General features: G+C 45.1%; 1 protein-coding gene across 1 annotated transcript in view; it reads right to left on the bottom strand.

The window, feature by feature from the left end:
• Window positions 1-21,229, bottom strand: part of LOC117291391 (vesicle-fusing ATPase-like) — a 217,455-nt gene that overhangs the window by 56,721 nt on the left and 139,505 nt on the right. Inside the window, exon 19 of the mRNA XM_033773044.1 lies at window positions 9,058-9,214. Within this exon, the coding sequence (XP_033628935.1) occupies window positions 9,058-9,214 (157 nt within the window). The remainder of the gene's footprint in view (window positions 1-9,057; window positions 9,215-21,229) is intronic.

Raw genomic sequence — 21,229 nt, 5'->3', positions numbered from 1 at the left:
AAAACACAGATAAACAATCTATAAAATTATTAAGACACAACCTAATATTAAAATAATAGAAACAAAGCTCATAATTACCGTGTTCTACCACTGATAACCGATAGTTGGTTCGCCTCTCTCTTAACCGGCGTTTGTGCTCACTCTTGGTTGCGTGTTTCTGCAACGCAGTCCAGCCAGAGCTTCCATATCTGATCGTGGCTTGGCAACATGTACAAAATGCATCGCCAGCTTGATTAAGCTTGCGAAAACAATCGCCGACTAAATGCTGGTCAGGAGATCCAGGAAACAAAACTTTGTCGCACCAGCTCCAATTCCATTTATTCTTTATCGTTTTGTCAATTTCCTTGACATCAACAGCGGCATCACGTTGCACAAACGCTACACTGAGTGCCATTTTGACTCAGCGACAGCGGAAAATGTCTGCCATGTGCATGCCGCTGGTTGTGCAACAACATGTGTAGCAAATAGACTCGCACAAGTCGCAGTTAGTTATTTTGTTCAACACTAGCATTGTGATACACATCGCGCGCGCCAACCACACACATAAAACACACAGAGGACTTGTTCTTCACAGTCTACAGGATGTAGTGAGAATTTGGCTGACTGCACAGTGCCCCGCGTGTATGAAAGATTGTATTTTACGTCTTGACAAATTCTCCATACATGCGCATTTCGGTGACGTAAACAGTGAGGATCCGAATATAAGAAACACTTCAACGTCTTTTTGTGTACACATATTAAACACGGACGAAACGAGAAAGCGCACTTCCTTTTCATCCGGCATCAATGAATTAAATATGCATTTTCTCGGGAAATTTTCACAATATTTTTCAACATTTGACCTTAACCCACCTGGACCTACCCCCCCAAATTTTATATCTAATTCACATTGAACTCGGAGACCACATATTTTGAAGTGAAAAATCCGGAAATCCGGAAAAATCCGGAAGATTCTCATGCCTGTAAGTCACATAATTCAAGATGGCGGCCGCCAGCAAGCTTTTGGCGGGAACCAGGCGCCATCTTGTTTTATTTGTTTTCTGCCTTAAGCAATACCTTTACCTTTTAATTTAATTGATTTGTTTATTAAATCTAAATATATCCTAAATATGCATTAGCCTTTATTAATTAAAAAGTCATTCATATTCTTGTAGAAGACGCGTAAACAGCTTTCCTTTCCTTTGTCTTCTACTTACAGAATAAACATCGTGATAATAAGAACAACAACACAGCCGTGTCCTCTATCCTTTATTTGGCCTATTAAATACCGTGGGCCACATCCCTATGAGTAATCTGTTTAGCAGGAAAAGCAGACTTGTTTTGTTGCAAGTTGCAAATAACAGAAAAATGATCAGAAAAAAGGCGGTGGGGTGTCGGGGGGCTGTTAAGAACCATGTCCGATTTCCTGGTAATAACAAGATCAAGTGTGTGACCCATCTCATGAGTAGGTTTGTCAACATGTTGCTGGAGACCCATGGACTCAAGAAGTGACAAAAAACGTACAGTGTTTGGATCATCAGAGATGTCAACATGGATGTTAAAATCCCCCCCCCCCCCCCCACAGAAGTGTGAATGGGGTCTACGAACGAATACTTATCGGTAGAGTCGAATTACTAATTTGCATATTCCCTATGCCGCGAGGCAATAATGCTAAGACTTTCACACACAATAGCGCCCTCCACCGTCCTACCCACAACGCCCCGCGACATGCCTGCCACGGAGTCGTCCTCTTTTCGATGAGCCCTACTAAATGTAAGCACCCAAGGACCGAGTATGTGGGAAAGGAGGGAGGGATACTCTACCGGTATGTATTCATTCGTAGACCCCATCCACACTTCTGTGGGGGGGAGGGGGGGGGGGATCGAGTCTACTTCACTCTACTTACCGGTAGAGTCGAATTACTAATTTGCATAGACTTGCACCGAGGAAAGGCGGTGGGTATACGCGGTGCTACTGCATGTCTTAAGGGGGCGTAGGACCCCGGCGCGCTCAAAAAGTTCAGAGAACGCTTCGCGGCCGCTAGGCCCGATAGTCCATGCCCAAAACAGGGGGTGTCGTCCCACAGGTGAACAAAACATTAATAAGTATTGTTAGCACTGTAATACCGTGGACAAACTCACCTAAACACGTGACTGACGAGGTGGAGCTTGTTCTGGCTTCGCAGCTTGTTCTGGCTTCGCAGCTTGGCTGGCCGCCTGCAACACCGCTCTACCCGCTCTCCCATCCACCTGCAGAATGTCCTTCAGGTAGCAGTCGGAGAACATGGACGGGCTCTTCCAGGAGGCCGCCCTTGTTATGTCACTCATGGAGACACCTTTAAAGAAAGCCCATGAGGCCGACACTCCCCGTACCTCGTGGGCCTGAACCGGACCATGGGTCGCTGGCCATCCGCCCGGCACCGAGCGAATGGCTGTAACTATCCAACGGGCGATTGTATCGCGGGATGCTGGTCGGAATGGTGGAACGCACAGGGGGACGGGTGACAAACATCCCCTTAGTCAGTTGCCCGATCGCCCGGTTATCCAAAACCATCGAACCGTCAGCAAATCCCCCGTGGACCGCTGCAATGGCCGATCGGTAATTCTTTACCGTGGCCGTCGCCAGCCCGCTATCGAAAAAATATAGGAGGAAATCCCGATTTCCTCTATAGAAGTATCGGCGGGATGAATAGCTCGCCACCTACACCATTTAAAGAAATGGCGTAGTTGAGGCCCTCCGGGACTGGGTGGCAACTTCCGCAGCCCGTCTCGAAAGGCCTGCTGCTCTGAGGGATCTCGTGACAGCGCCCGTCCGACAGGCGAACAAATCCACATGAGGCCGGTCGATTAGCAGGAAGAGCGACTGGGCCACACAGGGGCGGAGGGACCAATTGTCAGGACGATCCAGCCCCGGGAAAGAGCGTCGGCCATGATATTCTCTTTCCCTGGGATGTACACCGCCGACAGGGCGATCCCCTGCTGCATGCACCAGTGGAGTAGGTCCCAGGCTAGTGCACACAGCTGGGCCGACCGGGTGCCCCCCTGGTGATTGATAGACGCTACCACTGTAGCGTTGTCGGAGCGCACCAGGACGGCCTGCCCCACTAACTGTGCCCGGAAGTGATGGAGGGCATTTCGGACCGCCAGCATTTCCAAGACGTTGATGTGGGTAGAGTGGTGTTCCGGGCCCCACACCCCCGCTATCTGGCGGGGGTCGAGGGTCGCCCCCCAACCGTACAGAGACACGTCGGTGACGACGGTGGCTGACGGTCGGGGCGGGCGGAACACTCGACTACGTGTGAGGTTGGCGTCCTCCACCCACCATTGAAGGTGGGGGGTCAGCCAAGGCGTGGTAGGCACCGGGAGGTTGACTGAATGACGGCTGGGCCGGAAGTAGGAGAGGAGATGGAGCTGGATAGGCCTCATCCTCAGCCTGCAAAAATCGACCAGGTCTACCATGCTGGCCATAAGGCCTAGTAATCTGAGCCAGGCTACTGCCGGCGCCACCGTAGCCCGAAGGAAAAGGGCCACGCACTGACGTAGGTTCTGTACCCATTCCGCCGAAGGGCGGGCCAGCCCCCTTTGAAGGTCGAGAGCCGCACCGAGAAAGCTGGGCACCTGAGAGGGGATCGGATGCGATTTCTCGGTGTTAACCAGGAACCCCAGGCTGGACGTGAGGCGCCAAGTAATCGTCGAGGTATTGGAAAATCAGCAGTCCTCGCCTCCGAAGTGCTGCCCCGATCGCCCGCACCACGCGGGTCGAAACCCGAAGGGAGGTGGACAGCCCAAAGGGGAGCACCACAAATTCGTATAGCGTTCCGTTGTAGAGGAAGCGCAGAAATTTGCGGTGTTCGGCCCTGATGGGAACGTGTAGGTAAGCGTCCCGAAGGTCCAAGCTCGCCCCCACGCACGTGTATGAATTGATTCGAGGATTGCCCGCAGTGTTTCCATACGGAAGCGCTTTGGGCAGATAAATCGGTTTAGGGGCTTTAAATTCAGGATCGGCCGCCAAGTGTCCGCCTCCTTCCTGGGATCTAAGAAGAAAGTGGACATGAAGCCCGTCCGTGTCCCCTGGTCGGGGACAACACGTACCGCCCGTTTGAGGAGAAGGGAACTGATCTCCCCTTCGAGGGCATGGCGCTTGAGAGGGTCGGACGGGGTGGGCGTTGGCCGCATCAGCATGTCCGACGGGGGGGTCCTCCTGAACTCGAGTGCGTAGGCGCACTCGATCGTCTCGAGGACCCACCTGTTGGACGTGCTCTGAGCTGAGGACCCAAACAATTCCTGACCGCAGCCTCCCACGGGTCCGTCGGTGGGAGGTCGCCTGGAGAAAAGGGAAGTCACTTCCGCCACGCCCCGGGATACTGGGGGGCGGACGCACGAAAACCACGGCACGACTGGGCCCGCTGCTGGCCTTGGGCCGGCGTGCGTGCGTTCGTTGGTCCTTGGTTCCCACGAAAACCACCACGGGCGGGTCTCTGTGGGCGCCGACGTGGAATCACAAAGGAAGCTTGCTTGCCTTTTCTTGCCGCCGGTACGGAGGTCTGTGGCTTCTTTAAGTTGATCTTATCTGTGGCCTTGAGGCGCCTGGCCTCGACCTCCATAGACTCCTGGAATTGCCCTGCAAACCGGTCTTGTCCCGTTAGGGGGAGCGCATCAAGTCGCTTGCAAGCCCCGACGGACGGGAGGAACAATGCATCAAGGACGTTTGCTCTACGGGCAGATGTCGCTAGGGTGGAGACCCTCGTAAATTGATCTAGGACAGTGCGCAGCCCATTATCCAGGCAATGGAGGGCCGCCACCATCATGTCCGCTGGGATCGCCGAGTCCTCATTGCCGGCAAGCGTGAGGTACTTGGACAAGAGAAGCAAAAAGGACGATGTGCGCATGCCGAAGCGAGACGCTGAGTCCATCTTCCTGATTACTTCCTCCATTTTCCCCCGCACTTTGTCGGCGAAGGGAAGTTTGGAGGAGGTTGATCCCCTGTCTGCGGTCAGCTTGTCTGCCACAGAGTCCGGCAGGACCGGGGTCAAATTATATTTATCGAAATCCCCGCGGGGGAAATCGGTAATATAAATCCGCCAGCTTGGGGTAGGCCGTCCAAGAGGATGCCAACATAATGCCCTCGATGCGGTCAGCGCATACACGGTCAAGTGGCATAGCCGGGAAAATATTCCCGCTCCTCGGAGCGGGGCCAGTCCTCCTCTTAAAAGACCGCCGTTCAGCGGGGCCGTCCTCCGCTTTCTCGGCGGGGAGATCCAACACCCGGGCCATGTCGCTTTGGACAAGGCGCAATTCAGTTTCGGCAATTGAGAGCCGTTGAACCGCTGTGGCCAACTCATCCTCTTCCAGGGACGAGTCGCCGGACACGGGGGGGGGGGGTCGGATACACTCAGTGATTGTTCACCCAAAGGTAGGGCTGTGCCTAACTAATAATGGTGCTCTGCATCCCGATCGGATACAAAGGACCCCGAAGGGTGTATGCTGATCCCCGTCTGGGATTGTGAATGTGCACCCGTGCGTGACCGCACACCACCCTGTTCCACCACACCCCATGCAACCTCCCCTGTGTGGTGACCGTGGCTGGGAGGGGAGGCCGGTGCACGGCAGGCCACCTCGATCCTGGCGCACCCAGCTATGACCGGACTGGTTGGGGATGGGTGTACGGCCCTGAAAACTGGGAAAATTCCTGGACCTCGCGCCAACCGGATATCGAGGCCGCTAAGGTCTGGAAAGCCGTCAGGAATTCGTCTTGGGATAGCGGTTCGCTACCCTGATGCCGTTTCCTATGGGCATCAGGCGAAGAGTAGTCAGACGACCGCAGATGACGGTCCTTTCTGGTCTTCTGCCTCTTTTTCGGTACCCGCTCCAAGACGAATCCGAGGCCCTCTCCGAGAAAACATGAGTGACAGGGATGCCCGAACAAAGGGTGAAACACGAGGACGAGGGCGGGCCCTGTGAGTGGGGTATCCCGGGGGAGTCCCAGGTACCCGACTCAGCACCCATAATCCTTCTTCCCATGGCCAGCGCCCCACAGCCTATGGCGTGGGCGGGTGCCTTGTTGGTTGGAAAACCTCGCAAAAGGCTGTCACCAACCGTCGTGGGGGAATCCACGGGGTCGGTGCGGGCCGGGTATTCTGAGCCGTGCGGAGGGGGGATGCCCTCCGGCTTCAGAGACCCCGAGGCGGTGCTGGGAGAGGGGGATGGTGCGCTCCGGAACGGAGCCACCTTTTGCCCTGCCTCTCTTGGTCGCTGCCCCGGCACTGGTTTTCTTGGCCTTGCCGGGGCGTTTGACCTTCGACAGGGTCGACCCACGCACACTGACCGAGGAGGGGGAGCGGGAAGCAACCCCTCTCTGATCGGTGGGTACCCCGGCCGACGCAGCCGACAGAGGCTGCGTAGGCCGGCTGGAGGACTGCAAGCCGGGCAGGAGTGTCGCCGGCGCAGCCCCCCGAGAGCTAACACTGTCCCGGGGAAACGGACGTAACCCCAGTGCTGACAGCCGAAGCCCTCCCCAGTTTTTTTACGTTACCCATTATTTATCAATGAAATCAAACTATAGTTTATTTCAACTATAACTCTACAATCTTTCTAGTCTTTATAAGCACTCTTAGCGAGGATAAGGCGTCTCTATTTTAACGTAGAAAACGGTGAACTGTGGGAACAGATTTATACACAACCTCACCCACTCGCGGCTAAGAGAAAAGAGGACGACTCCGTGGCAGGCATGTCGGTCTTTCAAAGCTACCCTATTATGAACATAATCAAGCCGGTGACCAATTTGAACAGGAACTTTATACTTAAAAGTTACAATGACCCGCTCTATTACCCCTGAACCGAAGAATTTCATTCGCTTTTGAAATAGAAAGCAATCCAGACTGAGTAGAGTGACAAGAAGTCTTACGGATGTTAAAAAGCTGACCACGGGAATACATTATACTTGAATTACTAGACATGATAGAATGCGAACTATCTGTATGTATAAAATGCAACTCCTCATTACTAAGGGACCCAATACGAGGGCCTGGGTTAACAGAAATATCCATAAATATTGTTATGTCATGTGGAGGGTCATGACCAGGAATAACTAGAGTAGTTTGGCCATGTTTGGACCATTTGACCAATTGAACTTTGGAGAAATTAAATCCAGTACGGCACAGCTGTAATGTTAACCCATGACAGGGTGAAAATGGCACAACAAAATTAGTCAGACACATGTACTGGTCTGAAGACACAAAATACTCATTTCTGACAGTTTCAGCATGAGGAAAGATTTGAACCCGTTGTGATTTATGTATGATAAAAATCAGATGTAAAAACACCAACAGACGAGCACGGGCACTAAAGGCAACAACCATGATGAACACACGTTAAATAGTGAACTCGACCGGAGATAAAAACCACATCAAAAACATCAAAATAACAAGCAATACTAATCGGATAAAGCACCAAAATATATCACACAAAAGCACAGAAAGCTTACCAAACACGTCAACAATAAATATAAAGACGATGCCAAAAACTCAGCAAATATTAAACGGATAAAAATAAGCAAACACTGGTAGAGAAAATAAACAGTGGCGGCTACAGAACAGCTCATTTGAGGAGCTGACATCTGAAGTGATCACCACCTGGCCATTGAACACTTAAGATCAAGCTGAAAAGGAATCAGAAAAGGACAACAACTCCACCAAAGAAGTTTGACATAACCAAACTTAAAAAAAACCAAATCCAGGAGAGGTTTCGAAATATACATACAGAATTGCTTTGATGCTCTGGCAGAGCCCACACCAGGTTCAACTTATTGGTTCAACTGTTCCACCTTGATTTTGCTGATTATATCGCAGCATTGTCTGACAGTACCCAGGGTCTCCAGCCTGTAATGGACTCCATCAGTGATGCCTCAGCTCGACTGGGTCTTATGATCAGCAGAAAGAAAACAAAAATCATGCTTTCAGGTGATCACCAGACAACACCTGACATTCTCATTGGGCAAGATAAAGTTGATCTAGTGGATGATTTTACCTATCTGCCAAGTTACATCAACAGCCAGGGATCAATGGGCCATGAAATCAGCTGCAGAATAGGTAAAGCCTCTGCAGCCTTCAACCAGCTTAATAAGATCTGGACAAGCAAAAGTTCTCTCTTCAAACCAAGCTTCGTTTCTACAATTCCAATGTGCTTTCTACTTTACTCTATGGCTGCGAAACTTGGCACTTAAAATCAAGTCAGGAGAAAAAACTTGATGCCTTCGACTCAAGATGCCTAAGGAAGATCTTGAGCATTAAGTGGAATGACTTCGTCCGCAATGAGGAGGTCAGAAAACGATCACAACTAACTCCAGTGTCCAGTACAATCTGTGGGCGGCGCATGAACTGGCTGGGCCATTGTTCGCGGCTCCCCCTCAAGTCCTGTGGTGGAACCCGCTGGGAAGGAGGAGGAGAGGCTGACCTAAAATGAACTGGCACCAGACCATCCAGCGGGACCTTCATATGGTCAATAGAGGCTGGAGTGATGTCAGGTCACTGACTGCTGACCGATCTGCCTGGAGACGTTGACTGCCTCATGCGTCGGACGACGCAGGAACCCCTAAGTCCAAGTAAGTAAAACAACACGATCTTTATCTCAAAAATCTTCAACAAAACAACAACTCTATCTTCAATTCTAGTCTCTATTACCAAATCTCAGCACAAGGTAAGCCGTTTTTATTTTATTAAAAACAGAAAACTGTTGGAGAAAGTTTTATTACAACCTTACCCAACTGTGGCTAAGAGAAAAGAGGATGACTTCGTGGCCACATGTCATGGGGCACTGTAGGTAGGACGGTGGAGGGCGCTATTGTGCGTAAAGTCTTAACAATATTGCCTGGCGGCATAGGGAATATGCAAATTAGTAATTCGACTCTACCGGTAAGTAAAGTGAAGTAGACTCAGAATAATTTTCTATTTCCTTAATGCAAGAATTACATCATTACAACTAATATCTGGCTTGCAACTGGTAAATGAATACAGGGTCCTAAAATAAAGCAGTTTTCAATTTAGGAAACTTATCCCTGAAAATAAAACAGTAAATAAATTACCTTCAAGAAGTAAACTGACAAGGGGCGTTCGTTCACTGACTTTTGTCTGCTGCACAACAAGTTCTCCATCTGCCAACACTCTGCGAACTGGCTCACCGAAGTTGATGATACCATTTAGGATATAATTACTGAAACTTTCGTCACTTACTCCAAATGCCTAATCACAAATTTCAAAAGAACCAAACATTCATCATTACTAAAATTCAATGTATACAATCCAATAAAAAGCAAGCATAGAAGTACATGAAAGCATTCAATAATATTGTTTTTCAGTGAAACAAAGAGAACACGTTCATTACAAACCTGACCTGCGAAAGTATCAAAATTTGTGTTCACATACAGCTCAGTTTTGAGACAATTTTTACAAAACTTACCTGCGAAAACATCAACATTCGAGACACATACAAGGGCGTCGATCGCTACCGAAAAGTGGGGGGACGGGCGAAATAATACCTTACATTATTTTCACCCTTACCTTTACGTTTAGATTCTGTGTTACACGTCTTCCCTATTTTTTGTTTGACAAGGAGGCGAGTTACAGGGGGTGATAATTAACAATAACATCATCCAATGGAGTTTGGGAACTTGTTTCCCTCATGTAAAACCGAGATTCTATCAAATTCAAATATCGTATGCACAGTCTTTTTTAATTGTAACATCACGAAAAAATTATTGGGTAAAATTTCGAGAATTCTTTATGTTTTTGTTTCCTTTCTTTTTCTTTTATTTTAAGATACTTTACCTTCAAATTTACTACATTTTTTTACCGCGTGTATCAGCTGACCTGAGCCGAAATTCCCATCCGGCGCAATGGCTCAATGCAACCCCTCTCTTTCACACCATTTTAAAACATTTTGATTTATAGGGCCTTTGTATTTGCTATAGCTGTCTTTATTTAATATGTTTACTTGTATATACTGTTTTTGTGAACATTATTGTCTTTGAATCTTGGCCGAATAAATAGTATTTATAATAATAATAATGCTCTTTAGAATAGCTGACCGTGTAGTATGTTGTTCTTCTCGAAGTTTGGAGTCGAGTTTTGCACATTGATATCAGGTTGGATTCTTCAATTTAAGATTTTCAGAAGCAAGGTTGTGATGGACACTCATGTTGTCTAAATTTATCTGTGCTCTTCTTCTTGCGAAATCCCTTTGACACAAAAGCCTCATCTTAACAGTGGGCAAGCCGAGTAAGACTTTGCGGAGTAGCACTAGCGGTTGGTTAATATCCATTTTGCTTCTTTGACAACTGAGCCCAAACTGCTTGGAGTTGCTCCTATGGATTTTACTGAATTTTGTGCCTTGTGTGATTGTAAAATAAAGGTAAAACATTCTGCATGCGCGTGCACACACAAACTTCCGGATGCATCGTGTACCGAAACTTATCGTCTATCAGAACCATGATCAGAATAAAGATGAAATTGAAGAAGACATTTCACTGTTTGTCCACAATTCTTTTATTTGAACAAACATTGTAATAATATCAAGAAAATTATGTATATTTTATACTTTGTTGCATATTTTCTAATGACAGTCAATCAAAAAGTGGGGGGGACGTCTGATATGCTGTCCCCCCCCCCCCATTCCGAAAAGTGGGGGGACATGTCTCTCTCTCCCCCCCCCCCCCCAACCCATCGAAGCCCTTGGACACATATCTATAAAAAAAAATGCAAAATATACCTTAAGGTTTGGTTTATTTAAATGCGCTTATTTTCACTTTGCAAAATTGACATAGTGCAGCTCAGTTATGAATAATTCTACAATTGCCTTACCACAAACTGATCTCGGTTTTTAAATTTTTTTTGCAACACATATGTAAGTGATGATTTAGAAATAAAAGGGAAGTTATGCAAGCGTGGAGATACAGATACAGATATGATATGGATTTTGTTTCGCAAGATAAAGGTATAAGTCACTTGAGTACGCTTGTATTCATCATGAGTGTTTTTCCCGACAAGCATTACCTATAGAGACCCTGTGTTTTACACACTGCATTTTGTCATCGTTTTGTTTGCAAACCGTGACAATTACTTTACTTAAAGACAGTGGACACTATTGGTAATTGTCAAAGACTAGTCTTCTAACATGGTGTATTTCAACATATGCATAAAATAACAAACTTGTGAAAATTTGAGTTCAATTGTTCATCGAAGTTGTGAGATATTAATGAAAGAAAAAAATACCCTTGTCGCACCATGGTCACACGAAGTTGTGTGCTTTCAGATGTTTGATTTTGAGACCTCAAATTCTAAACTTGAGGTCTCGAAATCAAATTCGTGGAAAATTACTTCTTTCTCGAAAACTACGTCACTTCAGAGGGAGCCGTTTCTCACAATGCTTTATACTCTTAACCTCTCCCTATTACTCGTTACCAATAAAGGTTTTATGGTAATAATTATTTTGAGTAATTACCAATAGTGTCCACTGCCTTTAAAACAAATTCCAGTCTCCTAAGTTTAGGCAGACTCTCAATGTAAGCTGCACCCAGGCACGATGAATGCATGACTTGATGAACTTTCTAGAACACTTATGATCAGTCCACTGACCATCACATAATGTAATTCATCCATTCAATTATTCAACGATGAGATTAGGAAAACCGGTGGTCTAATAGAACTACATTGAAACCAGGGGGTTAATGACCCAAATGTACATGTATGTTGTGTTTTGGTATCAGATGTAAGGACATTTTAATTTAAACTCAGTAAGTATCGCAGCGATAAACAGCTTCAAGCAATCCAACCAGTTCCCTCTCGCCTTAACTTGCAAACTGAAATTTGTTTTAATTTAATTTGAAACAAGACGAGGCGGAAGCACCCGCTGGCTGTAACCACCGCGCCCGTCCATCTTGTGAAATATTAAATGGGTCAAACCACAAATCATTAACCTATACATGCTGATTTCGGCCAAAAATTTATATGACAAGACCATGCAAATCTATTAATTTTAACTTTAATGTAGATCAAGTATTTTCCAGCATGTATTTTATTTGTTTGCCTTTTTATTTATTTATTTACTTTATTTCATTATTTATTTACTTATTGTTATTTTGTTATTAATTTACATACATATTTATTTATTTATGGCTGCTGTATGTGCTGTAGCACCTTGTAAACCCTTATAAGGTGCTACATAATTGGGTCTCAGAATTCGTCACTTCAATAACCTATCTTTCTGAAAGTTTGTTTATGCTCAGCGCCTTGAGTACCTTGTATGGTAGATATGTGTGCTATATAAGACTTTGATATTATACTAGCGGGATGAAAATCCTTTATAATTGTATTGGGAATTGTATTTAAAATGATTGAGGATTTTAAGCTCTATACTTTTATTATTTGGGTTTGTTTGTCTTTGATTCTTTATTTGGGTTTTTCTCCTTTTCTTTGTGTCTCAAAACAAAAAATTATCAGTGTTTTGCCATTTGTTTCTCTGTATCCATGCCCTTTAAACTAATTTTATGTATACTTATATGTTTCGGCTTGTTTGTTTGTTGATGTTTTGGTGTATAGTTTTGGTAATTCCCCATAAGGGAGCGACTTATTGATGTAATGTATGTTTCTTGATATCGATGTTAAAGTTTAGTTGTGGATGTAATGTTGTAGGCCCATATTGTTTTAGTTTTTTTTTTTCTTTTTCTTTTTTGGTGTGTTTATATCTTCATTTCGTTCTTTAGATTTGTAAATTGTTGATTAGTGTAACAAAAATGGTAGTGTTACAAGGGTGTGAGTGTCCCAAGATAGTTGTTGAAATGTGTATGACCTTTTTGGTCTTATATAATGCTCAAGATTGAAGATTGAGAATTGAAATATGAAGTACATTATAACAAAGGATATAAATATAAAGAGGACATAAAAATATGAGGTCATGTCAATGTATACATGGATGAAGACAAAGTAAACGCATTATCCGCGTAAATTGTCCGCGACTTTTGAGCATACATGTAGTTTTAATTCAATGGGCTATGTCATTGTACTAATTTTATTATCTCAACTGCACGGAGTGTTTCCCTGCTAAGCCGAATGTAAGGGTAACTACCTAGTTGACTAAAAAATATAACACATTGCTATTATAATTACACACTTATTTTCTTGTACTGAGCGCATTGGGTATAATTCACGTGCACGCGGATAATAGTCAAGTGTCGTCACATTGGCGACCAATCGGGAGGTCTTTCTGGAAGATCCAACCAATAAGACAAAAACATTTTTCTAACCTGATAAATTTAGCATCAGTGGTATTTTGGTTCCCATCTCAACAAATCATAGGTACCTCCATGAACAAATCCATAGTCACCGTCAATAGCCGGGCCAAGTTACTCGACCAATGGCTCGTAAGAGACTGGCCAGTATAATATCCTCCTGAACAATAATCATTGGTACTAAATAGCAGAGGAGATCCGACTAAAAAGGCTTGAGAAGACTTTTCAGAAAAGAAACAGCTAATGTCCGCAGAGTTTATCCGACTGAAAAGAGAAGTGAGTTAACAGCTTAAAAGAAACGCACCGGTTGGCGGTCCGCAGGTTCAATCGTGTTGAACAGATGGTATCAAAAAAGTTCCACAATAATGTATCTGCAAAACTTTATTGAAAATAAACACCTTGAATGATTGGTTGCTTTTTTGAATTATTTGTTACCTTGGGTCCAATAACGCTACGCGATTTTAGAATCTTGGGCCCTTTACTTATTCATCGCAATTTATGGAGCGTCACGTCCCACGTTACATAGCGTTGTTACAGCACTAAATAAAGCGAGTTTTAGGAACATGCTGTGTGCCACAAATCTAATCTATGTCCTGGCACCCAGCCTCTTCGACCCTGCGCGGCAATGAATGAACCAATCCAGGAGAACCATGCTTAGTATAACACGAAAGTAACCCAACCAAAAAGGGCGGATCGAATGGCAGGTGGGCGGGCAAGGGGCAATGAGTGAACCAATCCGGAGAACAATCTGCGAAACACTGTCCAATGAGTCACCTGTCAGAAAGATTTCTAGGAAGTCTGGTAACAACATCGACCAGTGGTTGAAACACGGTCGCCGCCCAAACTTCCTCCAATCAGATGACTCGTATGTGGGAGTTTGGGTCAGGGTTTTGTAGACTTGCAACCCGACGTCTGAAAAGACACAAACGTGTTGCATTCCACACACACAACCGTGTTGATTTCCACAAGGATGCCATGCCACTGGACCTTCTAATTTCAATTCAAGATGGCGCGGGTTACGCTTTTAATAGTATAGTTTAGTATTATTATTTATCTTGGGGATTCATAGGCCCTTCCTCTCGCCTTAGGTACTGCACCTGTTATAAGAATTAAACTAACCTACATGTATAAACTAGAACAGCGAAGCTGCCATGGCGAGCTGCCGATCCCCAGGGCCCATTTTCATAGAGCTGCTTAACGGTAAGCAAATGTTTGCTTAACGTAGCAAAAATAATTGCTTACATAATTGCTTAAACCATGGAGGAATGTACACCTATTTCACGAGCTTAAGCACATAAACAAACTGTGCGCACAAGATTTTAGATCGTTTGCTTAAGCAAAAAAGAAGAAGGTAGGTCCCCTACGGTAAGCAAATTTGTTTGCTTAACGTAGCAACAAAAACTGCTTAAGCAACAAAAACTACTTAAGCGTAATCCTATTTCACGAGAGGTTGCTAGCTTAAGCGTGCAACATTTTAGATCGTTTGCTAAAGCAAAAAGGAAGAAGGGGATGACAAAATGGCGGGCGAAATAAATGCGGAGTGGCGATAAAAATAAAACATCACCTTCTGTGTCTAATATGTATTATGTGTAATGGTTCAAAGCGCCCTTGAAAGGTTTACACACTACATGTAACTTGAAAGTAAACAAGAAGATAATACATTGTATGAACATTTCTGAAGCATTTTAGACACTCGTTTGCTTCGCTACACCTACCATACAAACACACAAACAATACACACGTACATCGCTGCACCGGCAAACCAACAACGTATGCAATGATGTTGCACTATGCGCTGTGTGAACAGGGTGCTTAAGCAAAATAGAGGCTTTTTAAAAGCACCCTTTGTGTTTGATTACTGCTTTAAGCAAACAACCTTGAAATGAAATAAAAAATGTGCTAGGTGCGCCCAATAAGCACAAAATCGACCGTTACGGCAGCTCTATGAAATTGGGTCCTATGCTTTAACAGAGTGCTTAAGCAGAAATGGGGCTTTAAGGACCCTTTTTGCTTTCTTGCTTGCTTGCCGCTATAAGCAAATACATGTAACATTGCTTAACCAATGAAAAATTTGCTACGTGCGCCCGTTAAGCACAAAATCGACCGCTAAGCAGCTCTATGAAATTAGGCCTAGATAGAACCAATGACTGACAGAAAAACAAATCATTTGATCAACTGATGGTCGAAGGGGTGGATCATTGACAAAATAAATATGGAGTAATGACCTTTTAAGGTTTTCATTGATTTAGCTCATTCAACTGGAACCAGTGATCTTTGAGTTTTATCTTTTCATATAACATACATGTAAGCAGCAATATTTGATCAAAATTTGTAATTGATACATCATTGCAATAACGATTTATGACCATTTAAGGGTTTCATTGTTTTAGCTCATTTAACTGGAACCAGTGATAAACTCTTTGATGTTTATCTTTTCATATTATCTACACGGTAGCAGCAAATTTGATATTTAAGTTTTAAATTGGTAAATCGTTACAATAAGAAGGTACATGTACATGTATGACCACGTTTAAGGTTATCATTGTTTTAGTGAATTCAACTGGAACCAGTTATAAACTCGTTTAGTTTTATCTTTTCATATTATCCACATGTACATGTAAGCAGGAATATTTGATTTAAGTTTCAAGTCAGAACATCGTTGCATATTTATATATTTTTCATATTATCTTCATTTAAGAAGCAATATCAGGTTTAAGTTTTAAATCGGTACATCCATGCAATAAGGACATGTGGCTATAAAAGGTTATCATTGTTTTAGCTCATTCAACTGGAACAAGTGATATCTTTTCATGTGAACTTACATGTTCAAAGCAATATTTGATTTATGTTTCAAGTCAGTACGTCACTGCAAAAAGGAGTTATGACCATTTAAGATTTGCATTATTTCAGCTCATTCAACTGGAACCAGTGATGTACTCTTTGAGTTTTATCTTTTCATATGCATCTTTATGTAAGAAGCAATATTTGATTTCAGTTGGAAGTCAGTACATTATGGAAATAAGGAGTTTTGCCTATTCAAGTTTTTCATTGTTTTAGCTCACTCAATTGAAACCATTGACTAATTCTTTGAGTTTTATCTATTCATATAAATCTACACGGAAGAAGCAATATTTGACTTAAGTTTCAAGTCAGTATAATCAGGAGTTATTACAATCAGTCGTTGCAATCAGGAGTGAAGACCGTTTATGTTTTTCATTGTTTCAGCTTATTCAACTATAATTTTAAGATTTTAATTTGAGGTTTATTTTTTAAATCCAGATGTCAATGTTTCACCTGAAAAAAACTTTGTAATTTTTGTAACATTATTTGAAAGCATAGCTGAAAATTACCAAAAAAAGACTGGCAATTACATGTACATGTATATATAACTTGGGCTTGTTCATACCAAAATAACTCAACTCAAAGACTTAAACTTAAACCAAAAACTTCCAAAATTTTAACGCAGACGGCCGGACGGACAGAAGGACGGTATTGGTATTACATAGGCTCGCACTGCTCTGCAGTTCGCCAAAAATTCAACCCAACAGGTGGGAGCGCTTTTGAGACATTGGTGAAAATCTGGTTCGGTTCAAACATCAATCCATGCAAATAAAGTGGGAAAAAATAAACATATATTTGTCCATAATCGCAGAACTTAGAAGTAAAAAATTTTCTCAAAACGCATTATGCTTTCCAAGTGCTGTTGTACATCATGGATTTTTCTCAAAAAAAATAAGTAGGCTAGGTTCTTACTGTTTCCAAACACTCTGCTTAATATCTCTGATCCATTGCTTGGAGGGCCATTAGAGCAAGATCTTGACCTCTGCCTCAGACTTTTCAGATAATAAAATGCATCGTTGAGGAATTTTACCTCCTCTACATGTGTATATGCCCAAGACATCAATGTTTGTCAAGTGCTATACTTAAAGCCACGTTGATGAAGAACGAGGAGAAAAGGGCCCACAAGCTACATGTACATGTATCAATATAGGCCAAACTTCCCCCCCCCCCCCCACAATAGTGTGGTTGGAGTCTATCAACGAATACTTACCCGTAGAGCCACTTTATTGCATTTTCCCTAACCGACCGGTTTGATTTGCTAAGAGTTTTACACACATATCAGCGCCCTCTCTCGTCCCATACTGCCCCGCAGTCTGGCCGCCATGTTATCTTCCTCTTTTCTCGCAACTAAGTCACTCCAGAGGCTCGAGCACTGGGGAGAGGAGGGTGGGATGCTCTACGGGTAAGTATTCCTTCATAGACTCCAACCACACTATTGTTGGGGGGGGGAAGTCTATTTCACTCACTTACCGTAGAGCCACTATGTCGCATCGATTGGCACCGCTACAGGCGGTGGGTGCAAGAGCTATCATGTGCGAGCCACCCAGATGCCCCTCTCAGTCCAGAACCATGCCGACTCACTTTTAAGTGAGTCCGCATTGAGTAGGATTGGAGCCCAGGACAAGCTACATGTAGAGAGGCGCGTGGCCAACAACAAATAATTACAACTGATTAAAATTTAACAAAATGAATTATTGGAAAAACAGAGGGTGCACTCACCAAAAGGAGGGTGTCCGGTACCGCTACCTCTAGAGATGAGACGTCACCTCGGCTGGAGGGGGGCTTCACTGCCATTAGAGCTGCATGGCCTGCTCGCCCCTCCTGTTGTAAAACATCCTTCAGGTAGCAAGAAGTGAAAGTACTTGGGGACTTCCAGCATGCTGCTTTGATGATATCCTCAATGGGAGCTCCCTTGAAGAAAGCCCATGATGAAACCATTGCCCAGACCTCATGAGCATTGGCCGGGTCACCGTAGGCATAGGCCAGTCTGCTGCTGAGCCAGATTTGATGAACAGCTGTTTGCACTCCCCTCTGAGGTCCTTGGTGCGACTGAGATACAGGGCACCATAGTCTGTCTTTCGGAACCGAGGACAGAGATTTCAGTTCAGGCACAAAGATATCAGGTGGTTGAAAGGACAGGGATTTTTTTGGGGTAAAAAACCCCAGCCTCGGGACGAGGCGAACTCCACTTTGGTCCCAGCGTATGTGGCCTGGGTCAATCGTCAATGCATAAAGTTCGCTCCTCCGTCTCGTAGTTGCTGCTGCTAGGAGAAAGGCCACCTTGATGGACGCTTTCGTCAGGGATACCTGGCCAAGGAGTTCGTAGGGGGTCCTCTCGTTAGGGACTCCAGAACCTGAGTTAGGTCCCAGGAGGGAACTAGCTTCCGACCTGGGGGGCGTTCCACAAACATGCCTTTGATAAGTTGGGAAAGGGCTTTATTGTCCGATACCGATGACCCATCAGCAAACCCGTTGTGTATTGCCGCAATGGCTGACCGGTAGTTACGAATCGTGGAGACAACAAGATTTTCTTGGAAGAGGTGGACGAAGAAATCGCCAATCACCCCTACAGGAGCACTGGAGGGATCGCAGTCTTCCTTCAGTTGTGTTGTCGCACCTGATCTGCATGTGGTGCCCCGATTTTTAGGGTTTGAACCCCTCGAGGGCATTCACCACTGCCCACATCTCCAGTAAGTTGATGTGAAGGGATTGGAAATTTCTTTCCCACACACCAAGGACAAACCCGTCGCTGCATTTGCCTCCTGGAGCCACCATCGGAGATGGGGATGAATATGGCAAGGTATCGGGATCATGTGACCCAACTTGTCCCGCTTCAGTCGGTAGAAAGCTAACAAGTGTAGTTGCAGGGGCCGCATGCGGAGCCTGCAAAACCCTACCAGGTCTACCATGCTGGCCATGAGCCCCAGGAGGCGAAGCCAAGCAAGGGCTGAGGCCGATGTTCTCTGTAGAAAAAGTTGAACACATTGGCGCAAGTTCGCCACTCGCTTGTGAGATGGTCCGGCGATCCCCTTCTGGAGGTCGATTTCCGCCCCAAGAAAAATTGGAAGCAGAGTTGGTGTCGGACAAGATTTTCCTCATTGACGATAAACCCGAGGGAGGTCGTTAGATCTAGCGTCATGGACATGGCTCATCGAGCCACCGCCTCGGACTGGCCCACAACGAGCCAGTCGTCTAGATACATGAATGTGGTAATCTCTTGCTTGTGAAGATGTGCCCCGAGTGCTTTCACAATTCTCGTGGGCCGTTGAAAGACTAAAGGGGAGGACAGTTAACTCGTAAGTGATGTCCTTGTAATGGAAGCGCAGGAACTTGTACTGGTCTGGGAGGACCAGTACATGGAGGTAAGCGCTCACTTGTCGGGGATACAATCCGCCCAGGACCCTTGGAAGAGTTGGAGGCGGCCCCCCGTGGGTCCGTCAATCTTGCGCATAGAGTCTTCCATTGTCTGTGAAGACTCCCTTGGGGGCCGAGGCTGCCCCATCGGCCACCAGCTTGTCCTTGACGGAATCAGAGATCGAAGTCTGCCTGTGGGAAATGGTTACAAAAGTAAGCCGTCTCGTGTGATTTTACTGGCTTCCACTTGGTGGCCTTGGCAATAGCCATCATGTCATCGGCGCAAACTGAGTCGAGGGGCATGGCTGGGAAGGTTACTGGCTTCGGCTCGACTGGAGCTGTGCGTCTTTTGACAGACTGGCGGGCAGGGGCTGTGTCAGTGTCAGCCTCAGTGGGAAGGTTCAGCACTCTTATCATATCCCGCAAGACCAGCCTCAGTTGAGTCTCAAAATTGGAAAGCCTGTTCATGTCAACAGTATCCTCAGACCCAAGAGAGTCATCCGAGGACCCCCTCTCGTCCCACTGGTCGACGCCGGAACAGAGGACTCGCTTGACCCCCCCGCTTGGCCAGTGGGGTTTCCGACACTACCCAGTGCCGAGCGGGCAACATGCCGTGGAGAGGACACTACCGTGCCCCCCGACATGTCCCGTGGGTCCGAGTCAGTGTTGTCAGTACCACCAACTCGGCCCCCGCTAGAGAGGGCAACACGTTTCTCCATAATCTCAATCAAAACACTTCCAAAAAACAAAAAACGAACTCTAGTGAACTCCAGAAAAAGGAAATAATCTCCGGTTAAAAAAAACCACTCTACTTCTTATCCTTATCTTATCAGGAATAAATACGTAAAACGTCCATTCACGTCGGTGCTAAGAGAAAAGAGGAAGATAACATGGCGGCCAGACCGCGGGGCAGTAGTGGACGAGAGAGGGCGATATTATGTGTGTATGTAAAACTCTTAGCAAATCAAACCTGTCGGTTTGGAAAAATGGGATATAGTGGCTCTACGGGTAAGTGAGTGAAATAGAATGCAAGATATGGATGACCATTTCAAGATGATTTGTATGGGCCTTATTTGCAAGTCCGGTCTTGGTCTCGGACAGTCAATTGGTCTTGGCCTTGGACTGTATGGTTTTGGTCTTGGACTGTCGGTCTTTGTCTAGGACTGCCTGGTCTTGGCTACACCACTGCCAAAGAACATTTTACCACCCAGGATCTCATAAATTCTTAAAGACCTGCTCGAACAAAAATGTCAAGTCGTGAGCTTTGCTGAATTTCATTTAAAATTTGTTCAATCATTAAGAAATTCAAGTCATAGGCCTATGACTATAAATATATTTTAATTGTGTAAAAAACCAATAATTTATAATATCCTAATCCATCGCTTTTCTGAAAGATTTGCGAAAAAGCTCTGTTACGTAGTCACTGATGTTACGTCATAGTTGGGAGCTCCAATTTGTATAGCCACTTTGTTGCAGCGTGCAGGTATAAAAAAGCAAACTCCCAGACATTACGTCAAAGCGTTGTCATCTTGATGTGCGCTGTTAACGACAGAGGTGTTTTTAGTCTTTTTAAAACCTTGATGGCTGGGGCCTGATTTTTTAATCGATAATTACGAAGTGTACACATCGAAATAACATTTAAATGGTGAACAAACGCATTACGAACAAATAAAATTAGCTTTTTTGTTAAAAACTTTCCGCTCAAGTAGTTGTCTAACTTAAGCCCCTTTCACACGAGAGCAATTTAGCAATTTTAAAGTGTCCAAGCTCCCTTGTA

The sequence above is a fragment of the Asterias rubens genome, chromosome 6, assembly GCF_902459465.1.
Source record: "Asterias rubens chromosome 6, eAstRub1.3, whole genome shotgun sequence".
NCBI classification, from domain to species: domain Eukaryota; kingdom Metazoa; phylum Echinodermata; class Asteroidea; order Forcipulatida; family Asteriidae; genus Asterias; species Asterias rubens.
This window is presented reverse-complemented; position numbering and strand designations above follow the sequence as displayed.